This window comes from Pipistrellus hanaki (genome assembly GCF_964339955.1).
Source record: "Pipistrellus hanaki genome assembly, chromosome: 7".
Lineage (NCBI taxonomy): Eukaryota > Metazoa > Chordata > Mammalia > Chiroptera > Vespertilionidae > Pipistrellus > Pipistrellus hanaki.
Window position 1 is genome coordinate 3,033,695 of NC_140509.1, and position 14,024 is coordinate 3,047,718.

Sequence of the window (14,024 nt, forward strand, 5' to 3'; positions counted from 1 at the left end):
CTTGCACGCTGGTTTTCTGTGCTGTGGATACAGGGTGGGCAGGCAGAAGAGGGTCTGGGAGGACTTTGGGTGAGCACACAATACACAGGTGACTATTATAGATTACACACTTGAAACTACTTATTGGTATTAACCAATATCCTCCGCACAAATTCAATTTAAAAAATACACGTGGGTGGGCCTGTCCGGCGGCTCTGCTGGTGGAGCACCCTCCTGTACTGCTGATCCGGACACATAAGTGGGTTTCAGGTTTGATCCCCAGGCGCCAGGAGGCAATCCACTGATGTTTCTCTCTTTCCCTTCCTCTCTCTAAAAATCAATAAAAACACATCCTCGGGTAAGGATTTAGCCAAAAAAAGACACGTGGCTGTAGCAACAAGTCCTTTCAGTGGGTTGTAAGCCCCTTACTTTTGCTTTACTTTTTAAAACATATTTTATTCGTTTCAGAGAGGAAGGGAGAGATAGAAACATCAATGATGAGAGACAATCATTGACTGGCCGCCTCCTGCATGCCTCCCAATGGGGATCGAGCCTGTAACCCAGGCATGTGCCCTTGACTGGAATTGAACCCCGGACCCTTCAGTCCACAAGCCCACACTCTATCCACTGGGCCAAACTAGCTAGGGCCTTACATTTGCTTTAATGTCCCTCACATTTTCATTTCATGCACCTAACAAGGGGTCCTGATGCCCAAAAGGATGAACAAGGAAAAAAGCCAAAATAAACGACCAGTGACCATCTTTCAAACAGAAGGGAGGGGAATGCGCAGTTGAGTTGGAATGGGGGACAAGATAAGCAAGTGGGTGAATTATGTGCACCGCAAATAACCTGAAGTTTAGAGGAGCTGGAACTGGGTCCCCCAACCCTTCCACCTCACTGGGTGATTCCCGCCTGTTAGCTTAAGACTGGCCCCCTGCTGACCAGCTGCGCCATGATGCTGTTCAATATACACGTATATTTTATTGTTCTCAGAGAGGATGGGGAGGGAGGGAGATCAATGATGAGAGAGAATCATTGGTCAGCTGCCCCCCTCTCCACCCCGTCCTGGGTATCCAGTGGAACCAGGGCATGTGCCCTGGCTGGGAATTGAACCTTGACCTCCTGGTTCCTGGGTCCACAGAGAACTGAACATCCCGCAGTCTCCTCCCTGGCAGACTCACCATCGCATTTATTTTAAAATCCTGGGAGGGCCTGCGGGCTGCAGGGACTGAGGCTAACCCTGGGCCTAGGCCACACGCAGCTGAAGCCAGAAAGGAGAAGGCAGGCAGAGAGGAGGGAGGGAGAGGCTGGGACCAGGCCCCGAAGGATGAGTGAGAGGGAAGCCCGAAAGGCCTTCAAGACAAATTCTATAGCAAAACATTTGTTCCTTTCTCTGGCGGGAGGCTGGCCCCAGGCAAAGGGGAGGGAGAGACTGGGGGAGAACAGGGACGCAGAGGACCCGCCAGGCCTTTCTCCCCCACCCTTTCGCTCCCCCCTGCCCGCCCCCACCTCACCCCGCCCGGCTCCTTCCCTCCCCCACCCAGCACGTTCCCTCTTCCAGTTTAAGAACTGCCAGTTCCGGAAGGTGTGAGGGGCTGGGAGGAGCGGGTAAGGAGAGAAAAATAAGATAATCTGTAATACTCCCAACAATAAAAAATGTATTTAAAATAATAAAATATGGGAGGAAGAGCTGCCTATTTACCTGATTGCTTTTCTTTTGGAAATTTAGATGTCCCCACCCCCAGCTATTCCTTGTAGAGTAAACTTGATGTCAAAACGATATCGCATGACCTCTTTTCTGCTTCCCGTTTTACAAATGAGCAGGGAAACGGAGGGCCGAGGCCGTCCTCCGCAGCCGCCGCGGGCTGGGCTGCCGGGACCCCGCGAGCGGCCCCAGCGCCGCGTCCGTCAGCGCCCAGGGCCAATCAGAGTCGCCTTGGCCCGCACATACCCACCCTCCTTAAGAAACCCCGGAAGTTTCCGCTCGGAAACCAACCAGCTAGAGAGCCACCGCCCGACACCCCCCCGTGGCCGATTCAGCTGGGCGGCGGGGGCGGGGGCGGGACCCCTCAGAGAGGGCGGGGCCAGCACCCCCACTTCCGAGGCCGCTGCCTCCCCTGCGGACGCGCCCCGCCCCTCGGGCCCAGAAGCGTCTGGAGAGTTCTGGGAGGGCGGCGCCCAGGGCGCTGATTGGCCAGAGGGAGCGTGGGGGCCGGGCGCGCCGGGAAGCCCCTGGAACGTTCCCGACCCGCCGCCCCGCCGAGCCCGGGGATTGGGCGAGCGTGGGCGGGGGGCGGGGCTCGATGGGGGTTATAAGCGCAGCGCCCGCCCCGAGGAGCAGCGAGCCCGCCACGACCTGCCCGCCTCGCGCTCTTCCCGCCGGTGGTCGCCGCCCGCCCTCCGCAGACCCGCAGCTCCGAGGACCGGCCTCCGCAGCCCGCGGCAGCCTCCCGCTTCGGAAGAGACCGCGCTTCCCGTTCCCGTTCCCGTTCCCGGCCGGGACCGCCGCTTCCAGGAAAGGCCGAGCCCAGCGCGGCGAGAGAGCAGGGCGCCGGCATGGCTAAAACCACGGCCATCGGCATCGACCTGGGCACCACGTACTCGTGCGTGGGGGTGTTCCAGCACGGCAAGGTGGAGATCATCGCCAACGACCAGGGCAACCGCACCACGCCCAGCTACGTGGCCTTCACCGACACCGAGCGGCTCATCGGGGACGCGGCCAAGAACCAGGTGGCGCTGAACCCGCAGAACACCGTGTTCGACGCCAAGCGGCTGATCGGCCGCAAGTTCGGCGACGCGGTGGTGCAGTCGGACATGAAGCACTGGCCGTTCCAGGTGATCAGCGACGGCGACAAGCCCAAGGTGCAGGTGAGCTACAAGGGCGAGACCAAGGCCTTCTTCCCCGAGGAGATCTCGTCCATGGTGCTGACCAAGATGAAGGAGATCGCCGAGGCGTACCTGGGCTACGCGGTGACCAACGCGGTGATCACCGTGCCGGCCTACTTCAACGACTCGCAGCGCCAGGCCACCAAGGATGCGGGGGTGATCGCGGGGCTGAACGTGCTGCGGATCATCAACGAGCCCACGGCGGCCGCCATCGCCTACGGCCTGGACCGCACGGGCAAGGGGGAGCGCAACGTGCTCATCTTCGACCTGGGCGGGGGCACGTTCGACGTGTCCATCCTGACGATCGACGACGGCATCTTCGAGGTGAAGGCCACGGCCGGCGACACCCACCTGGGCGGCGAGGACTTTGACAACAGGCTGGTGAACCACTTCGTGGAGGAGTTCAAGCGGAAGCACAAGAAGGACATCAGCCAGAACAAGCGGGCCGTGCGGCGGCTGCGCACCGCCTGCGAGCGGGCCAAGAGGACCCTGTCGTCCAGCACGCAGGCCAGCCTGGAGATCGACTCGCTGTTCGAGGGCATCGACTTCTACACGTCCATCACCAGGGCGCGGTTCGAGGAGCTGTGCTCGGACCTGTTCCGGGGCACGCTGGAGCCCGTGGAGAAGGCGCTGCGCGACGCCAAGCTGGACAAGGCCCAGATCCACGACCTGGTGCTGGTGGGCGGCTCCACCCGCATCCCCAAGGTGCAGAAGCTGCTGCAGGACTTCTTCAACGGCCGCGACCTCAACAAGAGCATCAACCCCGACGAGGCGGTGGCCTACGGGGCGGCGGTGCAGGCGGCCATCCTGATGGGGGACAAGTCCGAGAACGTGCAGGACCTGCTGCTGCTGGACGTGGCGCCCCTGTCGCTGGGGCTGGAGACGGCCGGGGGCGTGATGACCGCCCTCATCAAGCGCAACTCCACCATCCCCACCAAGCAGACGCAGATCTTCACCACCTACTCGGACAACCAGCCGGGCGTGCTGATCCAGGTGTTCGAGGGCGAGAGGGCCATGACGAGGGACAACAACCTGCTGGGGCGCTTCGAGCTCAGCGGCATCCCACCGGCCCCCAGGGGCGTGCCCCAGATCGAGGTGACCTTTGACATCGACGCCAACGGCATCCTGAACGTCACGGCCATGGACAAGAGCACCGGCAAGGCCAACAAGATCACCATCACCAACGACAAGGGCCGCCTGAGCAAGGAGGACATCGAGCGCATGGTGCAGGAGGCCGAGAGGTACAAGGCCGAGGACGAGGTGCAGCGCGAGAGGGTGGCCGCCAAGAACGCCCTGGAGTCCTACGCCTTCAACATGAAGAGCGCCGTGGAGGACGAGGGCCTCAAGGGCAAGATCAGCGAGGCGGACAAGAAGAAGGTGCTGGACAAGTGCCAGGAGGTCATCTCCTGGCTGGACGCCAACACGCTGGCGGAGAAGGAGGAGTTCGAGCACAAGAGGAAGGAGCTGGAGCAGGTGTGTAACCCCATCATCAGCGGGCTGTACCAGGGCGCGGGGGGCCCCGGGGCTGCTGGCTTTGGGGCTCAGGCCCCCAAAGGGGCTTCGGGCTCCGGCCCCACCATTGAGGAGGTGGATTAGGGGGCCCTACCTTATTTTTTTCTTATTTTTCTCTAAGGACCTAAGGACCTTGCTGTTGCCCTATGTGTGTATTTTTGTTTTTTTAACTTTTAGTTCAATCTAAAGCCAGGTGAACATGTTTAACTTGCTTGTTTGTTCTTGATATAACCAATGTGTCCTCTAGAATTCTTGGCATGTAATGTAATTGGGTTCTCTAGGGTGTCTTTTCTTAAATGAATCAACACTGCCACCCTCTGTCTTATTTTTTTTTTGGACGTGGGGACTTTGTAAACAGGTCAAAAGTCATGTTTTTCTTTTTTATAATTTGTAAGTTAAGGATGAAAAATAAAATGTTAGTAATTGTGCCTGTTTTTATTTGGGAAGTTAATGGACTCTTCTGAAATATCTGCATTCCATAGCCGGTCAGAGGGAGAGCTTCTGAAGAAAGGTGCACACGTTAAAAGCCATGGCTCTGGCTATTTGGTGGGGACTTAATTCCAGGTGGTAAATGACATCGGTATCAGAAAACAAATCCTAGGTGGCCATTTGATTGGGGTGGGCCTTGTTATAGGGAAAGTAGGGGCTGGAGCAGCTGAAGGGGTTTGGGTAGAGAGGCTGGTGCGGGTTAAAGGCCGAGAGCAGGGGCTATGGGTCCTCACTTGCACTCGCAGAGCTTTTCAGTGCCCACTTCTGCCCTGTGAGTCTCCCAATCTTCCTGTTACACAGTAAATACATTCACATTTGAGGGAGGGCAAACCTGCAAAAATGAGGTGCAGGTTTACACTCTGGTTCTGTAAACCCAGCTGGAGATCATATGCAATTATTTATCCTCTCAGTTCCGGCTGCCTCCTTTTGTCTTATCCAGGTGGCCTCACTCCGCAGTTCTAAGGGCGTTCTGAGCAGAAATGTGCTGGAGAGTTCGGGGCGGGGCCACAGAGGATGGGGTGGGCACTATCCCAGGTTCTTTGTCTCCCCAGTAACCTGCCCCCACCGCCCTCTACAGGTCAGGCATCCTAAAGCTCTTTTGTAGGGGAGCATGTGAGGTGTCGCTGCAGTCACATCCAGGACAAAATGGGCGCAAGTGATGTTTGGGTGCCGGGGCACTTGGCACTGGGCTGTTCGACTCTGGTTCTGAGCAGTGTTTTTGTCCCTGTTTTTACAATCGGTTCCCCTTTGTCCTTCTTATGGACAATCTCAAAGGAATAGCAATTTAAAGTAATAGCAAGTTTAATGCCCAAAGGAGAGAGAAAAGCTGTTAGAGCTGGGGAGAAGGGAAATGGGCTTTCCTCCCACCAAGTCCCCCCCTCTCCCGGGGGGGGGGGAGGGGGTTCTCCCTGCCTGGCAGAGTTAGTCCTGAACACCGCCTGCTTCCTGCCAGACACAGCCCGGAATACCTGCTCTGAAGTCAAACAAAATTAAAACTCCACATTCAATAAATTACCCTCTGGGGAAACCAAACATCTTAGAAATGACAGGAAGCCCTTCACAAAAGCTTGTAGAGGAAAGGAGTCTTGAGTTCTTTTAGTAACTGCCAATTCTCAAAGGCCTGTTTCAGTCACAGATAGGTAAAGTATAATATAGCCTATGATAATAGAATATACAAAGAGCAATATAGGGAATAAATCTCTTAGCTTCAAGCCATTCAAGTTCTGGTTCTTTAACCTAGTGGTATTAAAATCATTCAGGCCGGGCCAGTATGGACCAGTGGTTGAGCATTGACCTATGAACCAGGAAGTCACAGTTCCATTCCGGTCAAGGGCACGTGCTGTGTTGCAGGCTAGATCCCCAGTGTGGGGCATGTAGGAGGCAGTCAGTTGATTCTCATCATAGATGTTTCTGTGTCTCTTCTCCCTTCCTCTCTGAAATCAATAAAAATATATTTTTAGAGGGAATCGGGAAACAATGGGGAGAAAAAGGAGGGAACCTCACGTACTTCATGTGAGGTTTGAGCTCTCAAGTTGCCATAGTAACCAATCTAGGGAGATAGTGAGCAATTAGAGGGGATATCAAGGCACAAAGATCTGCAGCCTTAATTAACCATAGAGAAAAGGGATCAATGGGACTCTTCCCCTTTCCACATGGGAGTCTGTGCTTGTTTCTCAATAAATTTCCACCTTTTGCTATACCCCCCCAAAAATGTGTGTGTGTGTGTGTGTGTGTGTGTGTGTGTGTATTTGGGAAGGCTAGAAAAAAACTTATGCCCCTGGCTGGTGTTGCTGGATAGTTAGAATGACAGCCTGCACACCAAAGGGTCTTGGGTTCAATTCCTAGTCAAGGGGAAGTACCTGGGCTGCAGGTTCGATTCCCAGCCCTATCAGAGTGTGTTCAGGAGGCAACAAGTCAGATGTTTCATGTTTCTCTCTCACATCAATGTTTCTCTCTCTGTCCCTTCCACTCTCTCTAAAAATTATTGGAAAAAATAACCTCGGATGAGGATTAATGACAAAACAAAACCAAAAATATATGGCTCTAACCAGTTTGGCTCAGTGGATAGGGCATCTCCCTGCGGACTTAAGGGTCCCAGGTTCGATTCTGGTCAAGGGCATGTACCTTGGTTGTGGCACATACCCAATGGGGGTGTGCAGGAGGCAGCTGGTTGGTGTTTCTCTCTCATCAATGTTTCTAACTCTCCCTCTCCCTTTCTCTCTGTAAAAAAATAAAATATATATTAAAAAAAAATACACACACACACACACACACACACACACACACACACACACGCCAGGCCTTCTCCCAAGTCGATTCTGAATCTCGGAGTGGGCGAAGTAAGGCATTGTACAGAGTTCAGTTGCTGCGGTGTTTGGTGTTTCTAATGTGCCACCGAAGTTAAAACCCTGCACCAGAGGCTACCCCGGAGGGGGTTTTTCGGGAGGTGGGGAGCAGGAAGCGTCTGTGCTGCCAGGAGCCCCAGTGGTGGCAGGGCTCATTGCTGTCAGTGAGCCTGGAGGCCGGAAAGGCAGTGAGGTTAGGAAATCTCTAGTAACAGTGTGCTGGGGCGGAAAAGAGAATTCCTGAGGCTAGGCCAATTAAGTTCAATTAACTCTTTAGGGAAGTGAATATAAGCCGTTGTCTACTTGTGCACATGACACATCTTGAAATTTCAAGCAAAATCACTTTGGAACATCAGCCACAGGTGGAAATGTAGTGAATACCACAGGATTCTTGGAAGAGATTTTTTTAAAAAAATTTTATTTCTATTTATTTTTATTTTTAGAGGGAGGAAGAAAGAGGGAGAGAGATAAAAACATAGATGAGAGAAATCATTGATTGGCGGCTTCCTGCACATCCCCTCTGGGGATAGAGCCAACCACTGAGTCGCACTGGCCTGCTGGAAGAGATTTTTTGATGGAAGCCTGGAACCTTGGGAGAAGGTAGGGCAGATAATTGCAGAAGAAAGTGAAGGGTATTTTCTGCATCCACAATTGCATTCTTTCAAGCTTTACTGTATGCTCACTCTGCCTGAATCATGTGACTCCAAAAGAAGACTGATTTTGTATGCTTCAGAAGCTCAAGTCACCTTGTTATATGTGGCTTTTGCTCAAAATGTTAGCGGACAGGCCCTGGCGAGGTGGCTCAGTTGGTTAGAGCAGTGTTTCCCAACCTTCTCTCATGATGAGAATCACCTGGTGGAGTTGTTAAAATACAGATTCCTGAATCCCAACTAAGAAGTGCTAAACTAGAATTTTTGGGAACATATAGGTAAAATTGTATACTTAACTAGTGCTCTAAGACAGATTTTATATACAGAGCACTAAGTTAGGTATGCAATTTTTCCTATATGTTCTCAAAAATTCTAGTTTAGCACTTCTTAGTTGGGATTCAGGAATCTGTGTTTTAACAACTCCACCAGGTGATTCTCATCATGAGAGAAGGTTGGGAAACACTGGGTTAGAGCATCATCCCGGTGAGCCAGGTTTCAGGTTTGATGCCCAGTCAGGGTACATGCAAGAATCAACCAATGAATGCATAACTAGGTGGAACAACAGTCGATGTTTCCCTCTCTCTCAAACCAATTAAAAAAAAAATGTTACCAGAAGGGACCTGGGCCCAGGGTGGTTCTGCCTGGGCCCTCTGGTAGTGTGTGGAGTCTTGATTTCCTGTAGGAAAATTTTCACATGCATCCAGCCGTGCCTGTGGAACAAAAGAAGGCCTTTCGAAGAGCAATAGGAGTGAGAAAGTCAGAGAAAAGTGGGCTTTAAAGACGGGTTCAGGTTAGCCTGGGACGAGCTGTCACTGCCCATTGCTCCGCTGGTGGACAGTCTTGTGGTTTTTTTAGAGTTTAGGAGAAAAACAGCAAAGATACAAGTCATGGCACGCTCTAGCGAAAGCGTAGTGGCTCCTTTGTCTTGAGGCTTTTATCTTTGGGTGGCAGGAATTCTAGGGGAGATCTCAGGCGAGGGTCTCAACAGGATATTCATTAGCCTTTCAGGTATGTCCTAAATATGTTGTTTGTCAAAATGTGTGTAGAGAGGGGCCAGGGTTCCTTTCTGATTAGTTTAAAAAATATATATATTTTATTGATATTTTGCAGAGAGGAAGGGAGAGAGAGATAGAGAGCTAGAAACATCAATGAGAGAGAAATATCGACCAGCTGCCTCTTGCACATCCCCTACCAGGGATGTGCCCACAACCAATGTACATGCCCTTGACCGGAATCGAACCTGGGACCTTTCAGTCCGCAGACGGACGCTCTACCACCGAGCCAAACCGGTTTCGGCCCTTTCTGATTAGTTTTATCTTTTACTAGAGGCCCAGTGCACGGATTTGTGCACCAGTGGGGTCCCTTAGTGTGGCCTGCAGGGATTGGGCCAAAACCGGCAGTCCAACAGTCCAAAGCTGCCTGATGCTTCTGCTTGCCACTCCTGCTCATCCTGGCTCCGCTGCACCTGCCACTGCTGCTGCTCGGTAGGCTCCCTGCTGCTCTGCTGCAGCCTCCGGGGGTGTGCTGGCCAGGATGCAGTGGCCAGCCACAAGCTGGGTCTCTGGGTTGCAGTGGCCAGCTGTGAGCCCTGTGTCTGGTGTCTGTCAGTCAACTGAGCAGTGGTCCTGCTGTGGGAGTACACTGATGCCCAGGGGCAGCTCCTCCGTTGAGCATCTGCCCCCTGGTGGTCAGTGTGCATCATAGTGACCAAACAGTTGTTTAGGCATTTATATATGTGTATATAATTATTTTTAAAATAATTATTTAGGGTTTTTTTTAATTAATTTCAGAGAGGGAGAGATGGAAACATCAATGATGAGAGAGAATCATAGATCAGCTGCCTCCTGCATGCCCCACACTAGGGATCAAGCTTGCAACTCAGGCATGTGTCCTTGACCAGAATCGAACCTAGGATCCTTCAGTCTGCAGGCTGATGCTCTATCCACTGAGCCAAACTGGGTAGGGCATGATTAGTTTTATTTTTAAAGAACATTATTGAAGAGGGATGGAACCAAGGCTGGTCTGTCCTGGACAGTCTGGAATGTGTAAACCATTTGCTCCTGTGTTCTTGGCTAGGGAAGATAAAACCTTATGTTTGCCCCGCTGGTGTGACCCAGTGGTTGAACTTCTACTCTGGAACCAGGAGGCCATAGTTTGATTCCTGGTCAGGGCACAAGCCTGGGTTTCGGGCTTGATCCTCAGTAGGGTGCGTGCAGGAGGCGGCTGATTAATGATTCTCTCATCATTGATGTTTCTATCTCACTCCTCCCTTCCTCTCTTCGAAGTCAATAAAAACATATCTTTTTTAAAAAATATATTTTTATTGATTTCAGAGAGGAAGGGAGAGGGAGAGAGACTAGTAATATTAATGATAAGAGAGAATCGTTGAACGGCTGCCTCCTGTCCACCCCATACTCAGGATCAAGCCTGAAACCTGAGTATGTGCCCTTGACCAGAATCAAAGCCGGGACTCTTCAGTTCGCAGGCTGACACTCTATCAACTGAGCCAACCTGCTAGGGCAATAAAGATATATTTTTAAAAATTGGTGGGAGAATAGTGCCTGGCTGTTGCCACCCACACCAACTGGTTTGCTTCCCACGCTACCTTCCACACGGTGCTGTCATAGCCTCTGAACACCTCCACTGCTTTGGGCCAACGCCCACGCTCAGAGTGGGACATGCAAAAGGGGCTGGGGCTGGAAGTTCTGGAGGTCGGTTACACCACAATGTGAATATACTTAACACTGCTGAAGCGGACACTTAAAAAAGTTAGAATGGTTTTAAAAAAGATCGAATTTTGTGTTTTATTTTTTGCTAATCCTCACTCGAGGATACTTTCCCATTGATTTTGAGAGAGTGGAAGGGAGAGGCGTTAGGCCCACGCCAAGAGACGTGAGTTTAAGAGCTGGCATCGCCTCCCTCCCCGCCGCAGAGCCGTGGGGGTCAGCCCGAGGGGGCTGTGTTCTCTGATACCGGGCTGGGTCAGGGCTGCCCAGCAGCGGGGAGCTGCCTGAACCTCGGAAGAGGACGGGATGTCTGGGGGGTGCACAGCTCAGGCAGAGGGGGCGCCCCAGGCGGCTGGGGGGTGCATCTGATCTGCAGGGGCAGGCCGTTTGCTCTAAGCTATGGGAAAAAACTTAAAACTATAGATTTCAGGAAACACGTCCAAGCAGGAGAGGCCAGGGGTAGTGCATCCTCACAAGGGGGCCAGGGGCAGACAGATAAACATCACATCGCTCCCCTGCGAGCGGGGACCAGGTCGGAGCCTGCGCCGCCCGAGCGCAGGCTGACACCTGCAGACCGGCCAGGGCTCGAATTACGTGTTTTAAACATGCGCAGTCTGTTACAGCCAATTGTGCCAGGAAGGTTTAAAGAAGAAAAAGACATGACAGTAGTGTGCCTGACAGGTCTGTGGGCTCCAGTGGGGCTGCTCATTCAGAGTTGGCAGCTCGTACCCGGGTCACAGTCCCTGAGAGGGCGCGGGCCCCAAACAGGGCCTGGTGGGGACCAGGAGGCGGGAGTCCGCGGCCCTCCCGGCGGCCCCCGCGGCCCAGGCCCCCCTGAGCGCTCGCTGCGCGCGCACGCGGCGGCGTGGGCTGCCTCCCGCCTGGCCAGTCAGGGCACCTGGTTTTTGTTTATCAAAATTCACAAAATATCTCTAAATATTTGCCCGGGAGGGGGTGAAACATTCACTGATGGCCTCTCTCACTTTATTTTATTTTTGTTTGGATGAGCAATGGGGAGGTGTCGCCGGTGGAAGCAGGCATCTAAGAGGACAGCTACGGCCGCCAGGCCCCTGCCTCACGCCGCTATAAATAGCCGGGCCCCGGCGCCGCGGGTCTCTTTGTCCGGGGAACCGCTCCATGGCGTCCGTTTGCGAGGTGCCGTGCCGACCTGCCCCCAGAGGAGGGGGTGGTGGTGCGGCGCCCCCATCTGTGCAGGGCTCCCCGGCAGGTACTACGGGGCCGTGCTGGGAAGGGTCCGCAGTCTCGGGCTAAGCAGGATGAATCGCCGTCACGGACTAGAGCTTCTGATGTGTGCGTGACCCACTGCTGGGAACGGACGCAGTCCGGGCATGGGGGACTCGGCCAGAGTCGCCCGGCTTTCGCCGCGTCCTTAGTTTCCCTATAGGCCCCAGATTCCCGCAGGCGGGCCCACCGCGCCTTGAGGGTAAGTGGGTGTGCGAGACGGGATGGCTGCAGTCGCCCGGGTTAGGACGGGGATGATGACTCCAGGTGACTCTGAGTGTCTCTCTGACGCCATCACCGCAGCGCGCTGACCTCCTCCCCCCAGGGCTGCCTGGGAAGAAGTTGGTGGCCAGCAACCCTTATTCAGCACTCATAACTGTGTTTCATTTCTCCATCAGGGGCTTAAGGTGTCCACCGGTGTCATCCTTAAGGAACGGTGAGTGGTAGGTGTGAGAGCGCCCAAGCTTCCGCTCAGACCCTCCTCGCATGGAGCTCTACGGAGCCTGCTGCCATCTAGTGAACAAAGCAGCAGTGTATCCATTTCATTTCATTTGGCGATTTTCCACGGGACACTTTTTGGCTTATATTTCTTTTGTGATAATTGCTTTTGAGAAATCTGTAACTCCCTATATTTTATTTCTTTTCCTACTCCCAAGTCCCCTACATTCTGTGCAGTTGTAATGTTATTTCCCGCTTCTTTCCTTTGCCATCCCTGTGTCTTTGAATGTACTAGATCCCTTCCCAGAGTGGCTTTCCCTGATCCAGGTCTCCCTGAATTGGGAATGATGATTTCTCAGACTAGAGTCTCTGACGCTGGTTCTGAAGTGAAAAACTTAAGTTCTGAACCGTTTGGGGAACTCTGGATATTTGGGTCTCTGAGCAGAGCGCCTGGGTGGGTCCTACCTCTGTCCTCATGGCCCTGTTTCCATCTTCCTAGCATGTGTTCCGGAAGCCCAGCCCGGCGCGCCCTTTCAGAGAGCCACTGCTGACCTGGTGGACTGAGCCTGCTGGAGGGCTGGGATGCCTAGGTGATGGGTGGTTCCTGCCACTTCAGGCTATGACAAGAGCCAGGGGCCTTCTTTCTGGCTACTATGGTGAGTCTGCTGGTTTTTCTTGAAACCCCAGAGTGGTGGTGATGACCTGGTTGGACTAGAGTCTCTGAGCATTTCTCTGAGGATCTTTGAAACCATCTGATCCACTCATACCATCTCCCTTTTCCACCCTGTGGCAGCTTCCCTGCCTGCCCAGCTGCTAGATGTTTTTGATGGCAGTTGCCTGTATGGTTCTAATAAATGCTCTTTTTATGACATTTCAGGGTTTTGCTCACTCAAAGGATGCTATCTGGCATTGGGCAGATCCCAGGAACTCCCATCTCTCCTGCATTAGCCAGTGTGAGCAGCTGCCAACTTGCCGGAGGAAAATAACTGCCTAGAAATTTGGGAACAAATATCAGTAGCTTTCACTTGTTTAAATAGGTATATGGCTTTTTCAAAACGATTCCAATAAAACATATTAAAGCAAATGAAATGGATTCTTTGGTCTCAGTGATGGTTCCAAAAAGACTTCAGGATGTGAAAGGTGTAACTACCAGTGAGGCAGTACCACCGTTCACATCTAGCTCTACCTTTTTATAGGTATGTATGTACAAAAACTAAAATCACATTGTGCCATACATTAAAATTAATGTTAAGGATTTCTAGATTGGCCACCATCGAATTCTAATGTACTAGATGCTATTAATAAACTTGGATTTTTGTGATAATACTGACAGGTGTCTAACCGGTTGTCTAGATGTATTTTAAAAGAATGTTTGGCTCAGTGGATAGGCTCAGCCTGGGGACTGAAGGGTTCCGTGTTCTATTCTGGCTAAGGGCACATGTCCTGGTTGTGGGCTTTTGATCACCAGTAGGGGGCGTGCAGGAGGCAGCTGATCAATGATTTGCATCATAAATATTTCTCCCTTTCTGAAATAAAAATTAAAAGAATATACTGATGGTTGCAGGGCATGGCAAGTTTAATAAGTCATAGTTTTACTGGATTACTAAAATGGATAGGGTTGGTAGTGATGGTGGTCATTACTCTAGGTGGTAATTTTTTTAACTCGGAGGAGTTGATATCTTTCCATGATTTTTAGAGGAGACTAGAAAGGAGTGTGGAGAGAAGAAACAAATATTTGCCTTCCTCAGGCAACCTGG

General features: G+C 52.4%; 1 protein-coding gene and 2 long non-coding RNA genes across 3 annotated transcripts in view; 2 read left to right on the forward strand and 1 right to left on the reverse strand.

Annotated features, from left to right (window-relative positions):
- LOC311626233 overlaps positions 1-14,024 on the reverse strand; it is a 1,185,289-nt gene that overhangs the window by 348,128 nt on the left and 823,137 nt on the right. The gene's annotated exons all lie outside the window — the stretch shown is intronic.
- Positions 2,320-4,805, forward strand: LOC311626147 (heat shock 70 kDa protein 1). Its single transcript, XM_084891115.1, has one exon. It carries the CDS (start codon positions 2,536-2,538, stop codon positions 4,459-4,461), a length of 1,926 nt encoding a protein of 641 aa, XP_084747241.1. The 5' UTR covers positions 2,320-2,535; the 3' UTR covers positions 4,462-4,805.
- On the forward strand, positions 11,683-13,360 carry LOC311626229. The gene is made up of 4 exons (XR_014795654.1): positions 11,683-12,031; positions 12,228-12,265; positions 12,767-12,923; positions 13,145-13,360. It is a non-coding gene; the product is annotated as an uncharacterized lncRNA (long non-coding RNA).

Bases quoted from the DNA above. Each gene is read 5' to 3' on its own strand.
- LOC311626147 (XM_084891115.1), top strand. From the start codon at position 2,536: ATGGCTAAAACCACGGCCATCGGCATCGACCTGGGCACCACGTACTCG.